The sequence below is a fragment of the Panthera uncia genome, chromosome B4, assembly GCF_023721935.1.
Source record: "Panthera uncia isolate 11264 chromosome B4, Puncia_PCG_1.0, whole genome shotgun sequence".
Taxonomy (NCBI): domain Eukaryota; kingdom Metazoa; phylum Chordata; class Mammalia; order Carnivora; family Felidae; genus Panthera; species Panthera uncia.
In genome coordinates, this window is record NC_064809.1 from 76,575,401 (window position 1) to 76,591,863 (window position 16,463).

At 51.9% G+C, this 16,463-nt stretch overlaps 1 protein-coding gene across 1 annotated transcript; it reads right to left on the reverse strand.

Moving 5' to 3' along the window:
- Positions 1 to 3,496: 3,496 nt before the first annotated feature.
- LOC125919075 (keratin, type II cytoskeletal 5-like) lies at positions 3,497 to 16,129 on the reverse strand. Its single transcript, XM_049625521.1, has 9 exons — positions 15,541 to 16,129; positions 13,529 to 13,737; positions 10,743 to 10,803; positions 9,572 to 9,667; positions 7,365 to 7,529; positions 6,472 to 6,597; positions 5,576 to 5,796; positions 4,980 to 5,014; positions 3,497 to 3,699 (listed from the first exon to the last, which is right to left on the reverse strand). Exons 1-9 carry the CDS (start codon positions 16,018 to 16,020, stop codon positions 3,497 to 3,499), a joined length of 1,596 nt encoding a protein of 531 aa, XP_049481478.1. The 5' UTR covers positions 16,021 to 16,129.
- Positions 16,130 to 16,463: the final 334 nt, after the last annotated feature.

The window sequence follows — 16,463 nt, forward strand, 5'->3', positions numbered from 1 at the left end:
AGAGCAAAGGGAGGGAGCCAGTGGGCAGTGCTGGTGTCCCCTTTCCTCGTTTATGGGGGTGATGAAAGGGGCCAGCCAGACAGACGGTGGGCATATTGGGTGTCTCAGCCTCAAGGAAAGGGAGAGTTGGGACTTTACATCACTTCATGGTATATGTGGGGGATGAATTATACCCTCCGGTTGCCCCAGGACTAGAGGCCAAATTAACTATGCTTGGGGATGCTCTATTTCCCCAAGGCTGTTTTTCTGCTTCTCTGCTCATGTGCAAGGCTCATCATGGGCTCCTAGGTGATCCTAGAGGCTTTCTGGGAGGGAGGATTTGGGGTGGGGGAAGCCTCCACAAACAGGCTCAGGCCAGGTGGGTACTGGTTCCGACTCAGTGCCACGAGGGCTCCTGACATTGACTCTTGTCTTTGGGCCCATTTAGTTAAAAAAAAAAAAGCCTACAGGGGACTCCAGAGGAGATGCTTTGTGCTTGAGGAGGGGAGAGGAAGGGATGCTCTCCCCAAGAATCTCTGGGCCCTCAAGGACGCATTGTGGTCAACCATCAGATCAATACTATTGTGTCACTACTCTTTTGCCTTTTCTCCTCACCCCATCCCTGGCCTCCCTGAGGTAGACCAGAGTCTGTTCTGGCCTGAGGACATTTCTGGGGACATTTGTTGCCCTCAGGAATTGTTCAGGTGGATGCGGGATACAGGCTTTCTCCCCAGCACCCAGGTCACAGCTCTTTGGAGATGTTTGAAATGCCCCCCGATTCTCTTCCTTCCTCCCTTTCTGTCAGTTCCATCAGTGAGACCTCCGTTGGGGCCAGCTGTCTTTCCCTCCCTCACTGGCTGTTCTCCAGGTCAAAATCAAGCCAACAATAATAAAAGCAACTTATTGGGTGCTTACTGTGTGCTGGGACCACCATAAGCCTTACATCCATTATCTCATTTAATTGTATGATGACGTCATGAAGCAGTTTCTGCTTTACTGATGAGGAAAGTAAGGAGCCGAGTGATTAAAGGACTTAATTAAAGTACCCCAAACCACACAGCTTATCTGTGGTAGGCTGGGATTCGATCCTATTCTTTCTGACATCACCATGCTCTGCTGCTCTGGTGGAGAGAAGCCTGGTTAAGAATGGGGGTCTCCTGGGGCACCTGGGTGGCTCAGTCAATTAAGTGTCCCACTCTTGATTTCGGTTCAGGTCATGATCTCAGTTTGTGAGTTCAAGCCCCTCATGGGGGCTCTGTGTTGACAGCATGGAGTCTGCTTGGGATTTTCTCTCTCCTTCTCTCTGTGTCTCTTCCCCACATGTGCTCTCTCTCTCACGATAAATAAACATTTAAAAAAAGAATGCAAGCTCCTGCCAATATGCCTATGACTTCTTGGTTCCACCTGTAAATTAGGAGATTGGGACCCCACAGTTTTGGTTTAACTGTGACATTTCACACAGTTCCTTTTTTCATAGTCTTAACTTTGGGTCCTAGAGTGCTGGGGAGGGCAAGCAGGGCTTGGGGATGTCAGGGGTATAACAAGGGGCTGTGGGCAATGGTGGGAGGCAGAGGTGGGGTGGGGTGGGTCTTGTTGCATGATGTCAGAAAAAGGGGATTCCCATTCCACCCTCGGGTAAGAGTCCCAGAGGTGGGCCCAGGAGACAGTGCTGGAGACACCAAGAAGCCAGACTGGAGAGCCTTCCCCCTCCACCCCCAGGTAGACCAGAGTATGTTGCCATGATGCGTTGGGTTCCCTGGAGCCCAGGACCAGAGCTTGGGAACAGAGAGTAGGATGCTTCCCTGGATTTGTTGTGGGTGGAAGGCAAGTGCTCCAGGATAACACCAGGTCCAATGTTGCCCAGAATGTGAGATAGGACGCAGACTCCACCAAGACCTAGAGAGCTCGGTGACACTTTATTGAAGCAATTTTAGGAAATAGGCAGGCATGGGGAGCAGGCAGTTCAGAAGGGTTTGAGACGATCAGAGCGGGGTGACTTTTTTCTCTCCTGTCTTCATGTCTACAGCTGGCAGCCAGTCCCTGCCTGCTTTTGGAATGCATTTTGGTCTTGAATACGTGGCAGGTATTGGGAAGGCTCACAGTTCCTCAAGTAGGGAAAGATCTCTGTGCCTACGTGGCTCCCCTCTTCCACTGTTCCCCTACCTCTGCTTCCTTCACAGCCTGAGCAAGCATCCTCTGAGAGTGAGGAAAGACACAGGGGGAGGACTGCCCCTCTCCCGTGTATGCCCTCTTAGGTCTTCCCTGTGGGGCAGGGGGTTTGGTGGATTGCCTTAAGAGTTGTGGTTGTAGCCAAGGCTGGGGACAGGAAAATCCACACTGTAGATATTTCAGAGACAGGGAGATAGAGAAAGAAAGGTCAGGAGAGACGGAGCAGGAGATCTATTGCCAAACGGATGAGTGGGAGAGGGAGAAAAGAAAGGCGCGGAGAGGAGGGATCGGGAGAGGAGTCACATATGGTGGGGAAGGAGGAGAATAAGGAGGGAGGGTGGATGAGAGGGTGGAAAGAGAAAAGTAAGCAGGAAAGAGAACTTTCCAGAAAAGGGACATGGCTACCACAGAGCATGGAGAAAGACTCCTGAGCCCGGAGGATTATTCTGCAGGGGGATTCTCCCAGGGCAGTTCTAACACAGGCCAACTGGACTCCCTTACCTGGTGCACCTTCTGCCTCACTGCCTTCCCACAGCCTGGCGTGAGCCTGCCTCCCTCCCACTCAGCAGCAGGGCGGTTCTGTGTGGGGCAGTAATTCTAATATTGGCTTCAATGAGGCTGATTTGAAGGCGTTTGGCTATGAACGATCATGGAACATAGTCCTAGGCCATGGAGAACTTTTGGGTTCTTGATAAAATTATTCTATTCTAGCATGAATAATTGAGTTGGTAATGTTTTGTGTGGTGTTGATTTCTTATTCCAATATTCTGATGGTGGGAGTTGTCAGGGGAAGTGGCTGGTGGCTGGGTGGGGACAAGAAGGCAGGAGGTGAGGACACAATATGCCGGCCAGGTTGGCAACATTCCCTGGTGTGAGGGGGGCATGCAGGAGACGGTTCTGTGTGCGGTGAGAGAGCACACACGTGTGAACTCTGGCCGAGATTACACTCAACTTCTTTGGGGGTACCAAGGTCAATCCTAAACTCACCCCTCCCCCATAAAGGAGTATGGGTGCAGTGGACTCGGCTTGGATGGGGAGAGGAAGACCCTACTTCTTCATCCTTGCTCTGGAAGCCACCGACGGGCAAAGTCCTAGCCTGGGTCTTGGCACAGAGCAGTTGAGTCAGCGTTAGTTGGATTGGATGCCTGGGGACTTTGGAGGGCTCTGGGATGAGGAGCAAGGGGAGTACCTCCTTGAGACAGAGGGATGGGCAAGGTGACCTTAGAATTCACAGACCACTCCCCTCGCCTCTGGCTGTTGATTGTGTGCATGGAGCATCAGCAAAGCGGCAGGCCTTAGGGTTGGGCATTGGGGACCTTGAGGGGGCAGCCGAGGCTGGCGGGGCCCTTTAGCTCCTGTAACTCTTCTTGGTGGATGACGTCTTGGAGATGATACGCATGCTGGAGCTGCTGCCACTCATGCTGCGGCCACTGGTGGAGCTAAAGCCGCCTCCCCCGCCGTAGCCCAGGCTGCTGCTGTAGCCGCCTCCGGCCACACAGAGGCCACCGCCACCTGCACTGTAGCCTGTGCCTCCGGTGGAGGAGACCACAGCTGTGGAGAGAAGGCACAGGGCATGCTGGCACTCTCCTCCGAGTCCCCAAGACCCCCCTCCCTGGCTCTCAGCCCAGGTGGGCTCCCTCCTGCGGTGCTTTCTTAGGGAACAGGAGACTCCTCGGACCCGGGGCAGGGGTCAGAGAGGGTGGGCACGGACTCGCTGTCCCCGTCACACGCTGCTCCACACTGAGCATTCCAATTGAGGGACTGCGCAGTTTTCAGAGCACCTTCACAGCTGTGAGCACGTTGATCTCAACGTGCCCGAGAGGACACTATTACTCCCATCGCCTCCGTGCCACAGAGGAAAAACGGAGGTGCAGAGACATCAGGCAGCATGCCCAGGGTCACACCTGCTCTGTGCTCCTTCCTCCTCTCCACGGGCCTCTCCTATTGGATGGAGCACGAGTTCTCCTCTCCTAGGCGGGATCCTAAGCTCCCCACTGGAACAGGCCCAAAGGCCATCCAGATGCACCTCCCCCAGTTGGAATCACCTCTGCCACATCACTGAAAGTCAATGGTTTGTAGTACCTGCTCAAATATGTTCAGTGATGGGGAGCTCACTACCTTGGGATGTGGCTCTCCACTGCCTGTCAAACATTTGAAGATGCCTCTTTGACCTCCCCTCTGTGTGCCCATTTCTCCAGGTGAAGCAAACCCGTCCCTGTTATCAGCTGGGTTTGAGCTCTCCCCAGCCTGGCTTTCTGGCCTCCCTTGGTGGTCTGAGCCACACGGGGCCCAAGGAGACTCTAATTCTCATGCCCAGGACTCAGTGCTCCCTGAATGTCCCCTCATGCTGCTGGACTATTCCGTGAGATGATTCTTCCTGCTCTCCCCTCTGCGAGCCGAGGCCGAGCCGGGTCAGTCACTGCTCTACTTGTTTGGTGAATTTGCTTCAATTCTAGATATGCCTCCTTCCATTTAACCAGCTTGGTAGCCTCTTGTTAGCTGGGTGCGTTTGATTTCCTGCCAGAACTAGCTAAGCCACCACTCTGCGAGTTGTCTGTCCTGTCCTGTAGCTCAGGTCCTCTGAGACCACAGTAGAGTCCTTCCTGTGGACACGTGACCACACTGGGACAGGCCCTGGGGGGTGAGGTATCACCACAGGTCTCTCTTGACCCCCCAGAAAGGAAAGGCCAAAGAAGAAAGGGGTCTTCACAGAGCCCTTGAGAGGGTCTTAAAGGCATCCCTGCCCATATCTATCACCAAATCCCTGGTACTGATGTTACTGCTTTCTGTTTTGACTCCCACTTTTCTATTATCCCAAGACATTTACTCACAGATGTTCACAGGTCCGACACCTTCCCCAGTGAGTCTGTTGCAGGGGGGAAGAGAGAGAGACATTTTAATTTGCTGAGAAGCTGATGAGCCCTGGGCTCTTTGCATTTATAGCTGTCAGCACGGAGTGCTTTCTGTGTGCCAGGCCCTGTGCTTAGCAAGCCTTTTGTTCATCTAGCTAATATGAATCCATGAGGGAAATCTAGAAGACCGACCAAGGGAAAGTACATAGAGAAATGGGGAAGGACATGTGTTCACTAGAAAGGGACAGTCAGATTGTAGGTATCTCTGGGCAAACACAGAGCCCCTGAGGTTCAATGACTGTGTGGCGTCATTGTCATGGGTGTGGGCTGGAACGGCTCTGCTTATGGCCTTCTAGGTAGTTGTGGGCCACCTCTCCCCGACACCTGTCTCCTCGACCCTCTGCCGTGGGTCCAAAAGGAACTATGGGAATGGCTGAGACTGCAGGGTGCCTCTGGGGAGCAGCTGCATTTTAACCTCGTTTCTGCCCTTGCACTTTCTGTCTGGGGCCGACACTGTAGGGCTCTTGGTGTCTGTGGTGTTTGTTGCCCTAGTGGCATCTGTTTGAGCCTCTCACCTGCACTCCTCGCCCTCCAGCAGCTTGCGGTAGGTGGCGATCTCGATGTCCAGGGCCAGCTTGACGTTCATGAGCTCCTGGTACTCCCGCAGCTGCCGGGCCATGTCCTGCTTGGCTTTTTGAAGGGCATCCTCCAGCTCGGCCAGCTTGTGCTTGGCGTCCTTGAGGGCCAGCTCCCCACGCTGCTCGGCATCAGCGATTGCGTTCTGGAGCGTGGTACACTGCCAGGAGCACACAGGGGTTTGTGAGCTCGCCCACAGACAGTGCAGTAAGATGTGCGTTTTAGGTTAAAAATATGGTAGGATTTCCTGAAATGGATTTCATGGAAAGGAAGTGGGAGCCTCATCATCTTTAAAAATAATTGGGGCATCTGGGTGGCTCAGTCGGTTGAGTGTCCGACTTTGGCTCAGATCATGATCTTGTGGTTTGTGAGTTCGAGCCCCGTGTTGGACTCTGTACTGACAGCTCAGAGCCTGGGACCTGCTTTGGATTCTGTGTCTCCCTCTCTCTCTTGCCCTACCCCACTCATGCTCTATCTCTCTCTTTCAAAAATAAATAAACATTAAAAAATTAAAATAAAAAATAAAAATGAGAGCAATCTCTGTCCTCCTTGGATAATCTGAGACTTAGCTATAATGGATAAAATGATTTGGCGGGGGGGTCCTTTCCAATGCCACACTTCTCTGGATAGTTTTGTCTTGTATGCCCCCAGAGGACAGACTCTTCCCTAGAGGGGGGCCCAACATCCCCGGAGTGGTGGAAGACTGCACAGTTACATTCCTGGGCAGTCACGTATCTGGGGAGGCTTCTCTGTGCATGGGCTGAATTGGGACCAGGCCCAGGTCTGCCGGCGGGCAGGTACATGAATAGACTGTCCTCTGGGAGCTCAGCTTTACCTGTTTCTTCAGGTTATCAATCTCAGAGCGCAGCCTCTGCATCACACGGTTCAGCTCGGAGATCTCCATCTTGGTGGTGCGGAGGTCGTCCCCGTGGCGGCCAGCAGACCGCTGCAGCTCCTCGTACTGGGGGCAGGGGAGTCAAGAGGCAGGGGCCGTCAGGCCAGAGAAAGCATGGCCGTGGCTTCTCAGGGCCCAACAGCTTCCAGCACACTGCTTGGCGGTGCCTCCTTTTGCCCCCACTGCTACTTTCCATCTAATTCCATCTGCATGGTCTCTTGGCTCTGTCCTTTACTCTCCATGTCTGCGGGCTCCAGCCCACAGCTGGACCCTTCCTGTCTGTGCCTGGAAGACCCTCCACATCAGGGGTCTTATCCTCAGAAGCTCAGCAGCATACAGGGGTGCTTGTCACTCTCTGATTTTAAAGCTTTTTTCACATTTGTGACCCCCACCCAGCTCTAACCTGGAAGATCTTATTGTGTAGCCCATGTCCAGCCTTTGCTCCCAGTCCCTCAGCCACTGCCAGCTGAACCTCTCTTCTCTGGATCCAGGAGACTAGGCCTTGCTCTTGTTTCCATCTTGCCTGTCTTGCTCCTGCTGGCGCTGATGGGTGGTACCATCCAGCTGTCCCTTGCTGTCCTCCACAGGGCATTGGAGGTGTGTCTATCCTCCTCCCTGGAAGAGGACTGACTGCCTCCTGCCTTCATCTGGCTGTTCCCTCAGGTCCTGACAGTGCTGCCCAAGGGGTGCTCCTGATGGAGGGACAGCCCCAGGCTGAACGCCTATCCCTTTGACCCCATCAGACTGGGACACCTGAGAGGACAAGGCTGTTGACCTAATTCGCCTTTGAAATCCCAGTTCTCTAAGATTATTTCATGGCCTTGACCCCTCACCTTGATCTGGTACCAGGACTCAGCCTCGGCCCGGCTGCGGTTGGCGATGTCCTCATACTGGGCCTTGACCTCAGAGATGATGCTGTCCAGGTCCAGCTTGCGGTTGTTGTCCATGGACAGCACCACGGAGGTTTCTGAGATCTGGGCCTGAAGCTGAGCCAGCTCCTGTGTTGGGGGCCAAAATAAAGAGCTGAAGCAGGGTGTGTGTGTTGGGAGATGGTGGCCAGGGGAACAGGCCCCGGCATCAAGGACCTCACTTGCACTGTTGGGGTGCAGCACCTTGTTTAGGCCCGAAGGGATGGGAGGGACATTAGGGAGATGGCTGAGTTTATGCCATAGCCTTATCATCACCTCATCTCCAGACAGAGAGCAGCCTTACAGTAACTCTAGCCAGCATCCTCCAGAAGTCACTCCCACTATCAAGGGAGTGCACCTTGCTGTGACCTGTCAGTGCCAGGATGTCTCATGTTCTGAGAAAACACAGCCTTTCACACCAGATAAAGAAATCCTCTCATGACAGAACACTGAGTCAGGAGGAGCCAGAAACTCTGCTGCATCTCAATCCTGTTTCCCAACTTGGCTCCTTCCTCCCTTCAGGGATGGGAAATGGAAATCAGCTCGAGACAGCTGAAAGGGCACCGGAACAACACATTCGAGTCTCAGGTCTGCCAAGCAGGTTAGATGGCTTCTGTGAGTCTCAGAGGGGCTCATCCTAGAATTGCTTCATATGCTTTCCGTGAGGATTAAATCAACTCATATCCACATAACACGATTTTTGAAAAGGTAAACCACAATCAGTTTGTTAATGATCACTTTCCAGGATCATCTAAGGTGGTGGTTCCCAAAATGGGATCCTCAGACCAGCAGCAGCAGCAGCAGCAGCAGCAGCATCACCTGGGAACTTGCTCAAAGCGCAACATTTTGGGTCCCACCCTAGACTTACTGAATCAGAACTGGTGTTTTAACAAGATGTCTAGAAGATTCTGACACACTTTGAAACCTGAAAGTCATCGGTCCAAAGCAGAAATCTAAGTGAAACTATTCCTTTCCTTTGTTTATTAAACAGCGCCACTGCTCCATTCTCCCCGCTCATGTATTTCCTGCTTTAAGAAATTATTATTTCATTGTTGTTTCACAATCTGTTTTTCCCAAGTAGTTTTCTGATAGCTGACCTAGCTCAGGGGGTCTCAGCCCACATGCTTGCAGCTGTCAGCATTGAAGTGAGTGAAAGAAAGAGAAAAATGATGCCTTTTTGCCTTATGTGGGCTGCAGGGTGGTCATTGAGCCTGTCCAAATACATGGAGCCCATGCTTCTGCTCCCAGAACATGACCAACTTCTGTTGGGCACCAAACATATGCAATGCACAGGCATATCACGGGTCCTTACCAGGCCCACTTGGAGGCACACAATGCACCCTGCACCCCTGCCTTGACATCACTGACCCCATCTCTACCACTCTACCTCACTCACTCTCCTCCAGCCACCATGGCCTCCTCTTGGCATTCTTTGATCCTCAGTTCTTCAGTTTCTCTTCAACTATCACCCACCTCCTACCTGCTACGGTTCCTTGTTGTTTCTTTCCATTGCCCCTGCTATGCCTTAAATGGTATAGTTTTCGATCCTCTCTGTGCTGCCTGTCTCTCTTACTGTAACAGAAGCTCCAAAAATGTAGGCGCCTTGTTGTGTCTGCTCAGCACTGCCCCTGTAGCCCACAGCCCCAGAACAGTATCTGGCATACAGCAGTGCATGACAACATGTGTCTTCAGAAGAACCAGGCAGTTGTGTTGTGTGCTTCTAGAAGCACCCAAGGGCTCATTAATTGCCACCTGGTTTGTGAAATTGCATCACCCTACAGCCTCTCTAGGAAGAGTAGCTGATAAGTCTGAGCTGGAGTGGGTGAGCCTGGCTGCTCAGATATGTCTGTGGAAATCACGTATAATTCAATGATAGGGATTTTTTGTCTGACCAACAGACATGTTTGGTCCAAATGGTCAAGGTGGAATTTCTCACCTCATCTGAGCCCCCAGCTGCCCTAGGGAACCTAATTTTGTTCCTTAGTAGGGAAGGCAGCATCTGTTCCATGAATTCCAGCCCAGGGATGGGGTGGAGGGCAGAGAAGAGATGAAGGAAGGAGGTGTCAGGCTCTGTGCCCAGCCCAGGACCCCAGCCTCCAACGCTTGTGGGGAGAGCACCTGGCACTGCTTACCGCATCATAGAAAGCTCTCAGGAAGTTGATTTCATCCATTAAGGCATCCACCTTGGCCTCCAACTCCACCTTATTCATGTAGGCAGCGTCCACGTCCTGGGCACAGAACATGCTGTCACTCTGAATCCCATCCTTCGTGGGTCAGCCAGCCTCTCTGACTGGGAGTTAGGCTGGAGAAGTTCATCTTCCGGGGATGAGGGTGTTTCTTTGTTCCAGGATATGGAGTGGAACTTGCAGGAGGGCCCATACTCTGTGGGGACCAGGGCTCTTGGGGAATGCCCACTCACTCATCAGCTGGTGCCACATGAACAGATATCTTTTGTCACCTGCATGTGATCAGGTCAACTCCATCCTGGCTCCTTGGGCCCCTGCTGCCTCTGGGCTCTCTCAGTCTCTCCCCATGCCCTCCGTGGCCTCCCCCCTTCCTCACACTCTCAGCAGCTCCCTGCACCTTACACACCGCTGCTCCATTCTCCCTGCTCTGGCTGGTATCCCTTCCCTCTGCCTGCCCCCGCTGAGCAGGAAGATCCATAACTCCATGGAGCTGATCCCTGTCCTGCCCCTGTCCTCCTGAGCCTGACTTGATGTCCTGGAGACTCAGCTCAGCACAGGGTCCATTTTGCTTGTTTCTCCCCACAGGGACTCCACATGGGGAGGAGCTGGTGTCATGATTTACAGCTGGGACTTTGGAGTCCCAGATCCTGACTCACTACTGATGATCTGGGTAAACTTGGGCAACTTACTTAACCTGCCTGAGCCTGAGTTTTCTCACTTCTAAAGTAAGACCTGCTTTGGGGCCCCTGGGTGGCTCAGTTGGTTAAGGGTCTGGCTCTTAATTTTGGCTGGGGTCGTGATCTCACAGTTGGTCGGATTGATCCCTACATCTGGCTCTGCACTGACAGCATGGAGCCTGTTTGAGATTCTCTCTCCCTTTCTCTCTGCATCTCCCTCACTCACACGTGCACGTGCGTGCACACGCAACCATGAGTGTGCACACCACACAAAATCTCTCCCTCTCTTTAAAAAACATTAAAAAATGAAGTAAAACCTGCTTCAAAAATTAGTTGCACAGATTAAAACTTGTAAGGCCACTGGCTTCAGTGGCATCTGTCACTCCCAGAAGGGGCTACCTGGGCTTCAGGGCCAGGAGGGAGAAACCCTGTCCCCTTACCTTCTTGAGCACCACAAACTCGTTCTCTGCTACCGTGCGCCTGTTGATTTCTTCTTCGTACCTGTGGGAAGGATCAAGAAGTGGGTTGTCAAGGTGACCATTTTGTAACATATAAAAATATGGAATTAACATGTTGTATACCTGAAACTAATATAATATTGTATACTAATTATAAATCAATTAAAAAAAGTGGATTGGTGTTAGGAGCAGGGTTCTGGGAGTGAGGTCAAACAGTGGGGGCTGTAGGTGGGTAGATAGTGTGGGTCTCCAGAACGGACATGGAGAACGTGCTACTGAAGCATAGCTCCTGTGTTACACATGCCCCACTCCCATCCCAAATCGATCACACAACCACCTCTGCCCAAACAAAACTCAAACCCAAAACAACAATGAAGCAGAGTCACCCCCTCATTCCTCCTGAGATTGCATTTCTCAGGGCTCTGATCTTTAGAGTGCTGAGGCTGCATAAAGGGGCCAGCATGCCTCCTTTTTCACCCCCTTGGTATTGCCCCAAGCCAAACAGAAGAGAACAGAGAGGATGGTCTGACCCAGGGCAGACAGTCCCAGGCCTTGGCTGGCTCCTGTGGCCTGTGTTGCCCTCATGTGGCCTTGCCGCTCTGTTCTTAGTTGCACTGAACCATGGAGAGGAAGCAGTCCCTCCCACCAGCAGCTGCCCAGGTTTCTCATTCTTCAGTTTGGCCCTCGAGAGCAGCCCCACTCGCCCTGCCCCCTGGGGACACTGGCCTCTGGGAAGGAAGCTCCCCTTCTGCTCTAGGTGATCCTTTTCCTCCCAACCCTCCTGAGCATCAGTGAACCCCACCCTTTTTAGCAGCTCTGGGCAGCTGGGGTTGGGGCTTTATCTCCTCCACTTACCAGCTGAGTCACCAGGGGCAGGTCACTTAACCTCTCAGAGGTTTTTTCTCATCTTTGAATGGCTTGTCCTTATTTTTTTAAAACCACCAAGCACAATCCCGCCTTATGTATATAACCAGAATCTCCCCGCTTTGATGTTGCCTCAGCTGTCCAGTAGGATCTGAGGGAAGCTCTTTCCTGCCGTTGAATTTCCAATACTATGCCTTCTCCCAAGTCCTCTGGGAGAACTGTTGTGGTTTTCCTTATTGCTTCCTCGTGCTGCCTTTTAATTAAATCTGAACATGTTTTCTTCTTTTTTTAAATTTTTTTAACGTTTATTTATTTTTGAGAGACAGAGAACGAGCAGGGGAGGGGCAGAGAGGGAGACACAGAATCCAAAGCAGTCTCCAGGTTCTGAGCTGTCAGCACAGAGCCCGACATGGGGCTCGAACCCACAAACTGTGAGATCATGACCTGAGCCGAGGTCAGTTGCCCAACCGACTGAGCCACCCAGGTGCCCCTGAACATGTTTTCTTCACCTAACTCCACGCAACTGTCCTTGTCTTCTGTGTTTTCCAGCTCACAGTCACTCTCCCTTCATGGGCCTCTTAGATACCTGCCACAGGAACATGGCTGTCCATCAGCCGGGAGCATGCTCTTCAACAGATCCCCAGCCCGCCCGCCCCAGTAGTTTTCCCCTGTGTCTCTTTCCTTCTCCACCTTTCTATCTCCTCCTCCGGGAAGCCTTCTTGGACTGAAACACGGTTACCTCGTGTTTGCATACATGTTATAAATTAGCCATCTGCAATTGCTTCTCTTGCCTATGTCTGCATCATTACATACCTAATCATCTCTATAATAAAAATAGTTAACACTTACTATGTGCCAGGCACTGGTCATCCTACCAAGTATTTCATATGTAAGTTTTGATATAATATTCTCAATCCCTATGAGGTGGGCACTATTAATATCCCCTTTAACAGACAAAGGACCTGGGTTCAGAGAGTCTGAGGTCATTCAGTTAGTAAGCAGTTGAGCCAAGATTCTAAATCCACTGACTCTAGAGTCTATAGTGCTGTCCAGTAGAACTTTCTGCGACGATAGAGATGCTCTATATCTGCATCCGCTACGGGACCCGTTAGCCACGTGTGGCAACTGAGCACTTGAGATGTGGCTAGTGTGACTGAGGAGCTAAATTCAAATTTTATTTAATTTTAATTAATTTAAATTAAAATAGCTGCATGCGGGTAGTGGCTACCATTTCAACTCAGTTCAGACCTGAACTCTCATTACATTATACAAAGCATAACCGAAACTGCTTATGAAATTACTTATTTTGTGTGGACTAAGAACATCAGAAATAAATGAAATCAATAAAAATAAGGAGCTGCTTGAATGTATAGGCATGAGCATGCCATCATGTTTAGTGGTGTGTGTGTGTGTGTGCGTGTGTGTGTGTGTGTGTGTGGTTCCGTGGAGGAGGCAGAAGATAGGTCTCCTCTTGCTTTGATCCTGGTCTTGGCCAGGATTGGGGTGGATGCCCAAACATTGTGCAAGTTAGCCGTGGGACTAAGTGGAACAAATGTGATGGTGAGATTCTAGAGGTTTAAGTCCTAACTCATGAGTTGCCACTTGTATCACATTGGATAAAATAGTTGCTATCTCAGAGCCTTACTTTCCTGTCTGCAGACTTTACCAGATTGTTGTTCAAATCCTGCTGTTTGTGACCATGTCAGTTACCACCCTCTATAGCCCCACCCCTCCCCAGAGCCTCAACATTCTTGACCACAGGGTCCCCTTGCTTTTTCTGATTCCATCTCACTGCCCTGAGCCTGTGTCCCCTTTCTCTGCTGGACTGGACACTTCTAGAGAGCAGGGCCTCCCAGGAGCCTCAGGGCAGGGACCTCCCAGAAGCTGGTGGAGGGTCCACTCACTTGTTCTTGAAGTCTTCCACCACATCCTGCATGTTCTTGAGCTCCGTCTCTAGCCGTGCCCGCTCTCCACCCAGGCAGTCCAGCTGCCGCCTCAGGTTGCTGATGTAGGCTTCAAACATGGGCTCGATATTGGCCCTGGTGGTTTTATGCTCCTGCAGGAGGCTCCATTTGGTCTCCAGGACCTTGTTCTGCTGCTCCAGGAACCGTACCTGTCCCAGCCAGAGGAGAGAAACTGTGAGGGCTGCCTTGTGCAGCCTCCCCAGAGGGCTCTGGGATACAGGACCCACCAACAGTGCAGAGAGGCCCTGAAAGACCTTGGAGTCCAGGTATCAGGCTCCTCTTCTTCATTCTGGAAGGAGCCTGGAATGTCAAAAGCCACCCAAATGTTGGTGCAATGGCCTGGGAGGCAGGTGGTGGCTTGGTTTGGAGATGGGAGAAGTAAGACCAGGACCAGAGAGGCTAGAAATCATCCATATACACCAAATCATGCTGATGTGTGGTAGCTGAAGGAAAGAACACTCCACCACCATGTTCCTGGGTGGGATTTTGATTCCCCTTAAATGGGCAGGAGGTTCTTGGCAGAAAGTGTAATCTGTCCACTTCCTTTCTTACGTGATTTCTCTAGATCTAGAATCTGAACTCAGTTGCCCATACAGTCCAAGAATGCTGAAATGGGTCATTCTAACGTCGCGTTGAGGGGAACTGGGCACAATCCCAGCCATGTCGACAGCCAGCTGTGTGGCCTTGCCAAGCCCCTCTGTACCTAGGTCCCTTGTGGTCTTGTGCTACTTATTTGGTTTTCTTAAGTTGCACTCATCTGCTCCTTTGTCTGGGAGGCAGTCCTGTGAATATGTGAATACTTTCTCACTAAACAAAGTCCTTCCTTTGGGAGCAGCTGGAATGACACGCAGTCTCAGAATGAAGGAACAGAGGAGCCTCCCAAACAGAGAAGATGGCAGTGTGCCTACAGAGAGCCTCTAACAAACACCCTACTTCCCCTTCCCACCTTTCTCTTCCTTTATCACAGGCCAGAGGGCAATCCTGACTCCAAGTCCCTCCATAGCACATCCCTTTTTCTCCACTATCCTCCAGATAAACCAAGAAAAGGAGAGCCCACGGTCCCCCTCAGAGCCGGCCTCCTGGAAATCTCACATCTTTTGGTGCAAACCCCAGGCCAAGTGGGCTGGGATGGGTGATAAAACTCAAGAAGCACTGCTTCAACAGTCCCTTTGGTTAGATATGGGACCATATGATGAAGCATTTCATAGCCTGTTAGACCTGCACAGTCACCTTGGAGTCTGTCTGTCCAACCCAACTGAGGCCCAAGAAGTTAGGGAACGTTCTCCTAGCAGTAGAGCCTGGGCTGGAAGAGTCTGGCACTCTTCTTTCCAGACCCTTGAACGGCTTCTTCCCAAACAAAAGCAACCAGCTCAGATGTAAACCGGTGGTGGTGCAAAACAAAATAGCTTCTTTCCCTGGACCTGGGGAAACCCCTAAGAGTCCAGGCATCCAGCAGGGTGCACTCAGGGCTGATATCACAGCTTAGCTCTCACCAGAAGAAAAGTGGGAAAGCCGGCCCCTCGCCAGTCACAGACATACCCAAATCACCAGGGAGGCCATCACAGGAGGAACTGCCTCTATTAACTGCACAGGATAAAGTGACCCCAGCCCACTTCCATGAGCTGAACTCATAACCTTTCTTTCCTTTGTCCTTTTCCCTTCAAAACGATCCATTTTTGCTGTCTAATTTTAAGCCAAGTACACATTCATTATCCATCAAAAGAACAATGTCCTTGCAGTAGGTCAGACAGCTCTAGAGTGCAGAGATGAACATTTTTCTGCTCCCACCACAACAAGGTGGGAAATCACTCCCTCCTTCATCTGGCCGGCAGTCTCCCCAGCCCCCAGGATCACAGGTCCTGGGCAAGTCACAGTAGACCTCAGAAAAACACAGAAAAGACACATACCCTGGGTACCAGCAACTTTCCCAGTGGGGACCACTTGCCTCTCACCTTGTCAATGAAGGAGGCAAACTTGTTGTTGAGGGTCTTGATCTGTTCCCTCTCCTCCTTTCGTACCCGCTGGAGAGAGGGATCTATCTCCAGGTGGAGGGGGGTCAGGAGGCTTTGGTTGATGGTGACCTCCTGGATGCCCCCAGAGCCAGGCATCATCCCGGCTCCAAATCCATACCCACTGAAGGCTCCCCCAACCCTGTAGCCCATGCCTCCGAGACCCAGCCCATAGCCAGCGCCCCCACCGCTGGCCCGGTTGGAGCGGTAGCCTCCACTGATGGAGATTCTCTTGCTGCCTCCAAAGTTGTGGAGGCTCTTTGTCCCGAAGCCACCCCCAAAGCCACCCCCAAAGCTCTTTCCACCCTGGGAGACAGAGACAGAGCTGAAGCTGGGCCGGCAGCCTGGGAGGAGGCTGGCCGAGGAAGCACTGAAGTTCCGAGTGCCTCCTGACTTGATGGTGACAGAAGATCGTTGGGTCATGGTGGGAGCTGGTGCCAAAGAGGCAGAGGAGCGAAAGTATCAAAGGAACGAGGAGCCTTCCAAGTCTAGCTGTCCCAGGCTCTCCTTCACTTTTATGCCTTTTGAGAACTGGGCTTGGCCAGAGAACATCAAAGACCACTCTGTTGAGTTCATCTCAATGGCATGTCTGGTCACAGCCCATCTTCCTGCCCCCTAATCATCATGGGGAACACCCTACCCAGGGCAGGACCAGGCCTGGTCTAGGTCCTGCTCAGGACCAGGTCCCGAGCCCCCCACCCACCCAGGTTCTCAGGCTCACGCTGCAGACACTCCCACTCTTTCCCAGCTGCTCCTCTCTTTGGATTCCCAGGTCTTAGACTCTGAACTTGATTAGGCCCTTCCTGTCACTGGGAAAGGAAAAGAAACCTCCTTTACTGAGGATTCCATTTGTGCCAGGCCACGTG

Coding starts and splice junctions, on each gene's coding strand:
- LOC125919075 (XM_049625521.1), bottom strand. CDS start 16,020: ATGACCCAACGATCTTCTGTCACCATCAAGTCAGGAGGCACTCGGAAC. Junction 7,530..9,571: donor TGAGAGCTTTCTATGATGCG/GTAAGCAGTGCC, acceptor CCCCCAACACAG/GAGCTGGCTCAGCTTCAGGC. Junction 3,700..4,979: donor TGTCGGACCTGTGAACATCT/GTGAGTAAATGT, acceptor TTCTCTCCACAG/CTGTGGTCTCCTCCACCGGA.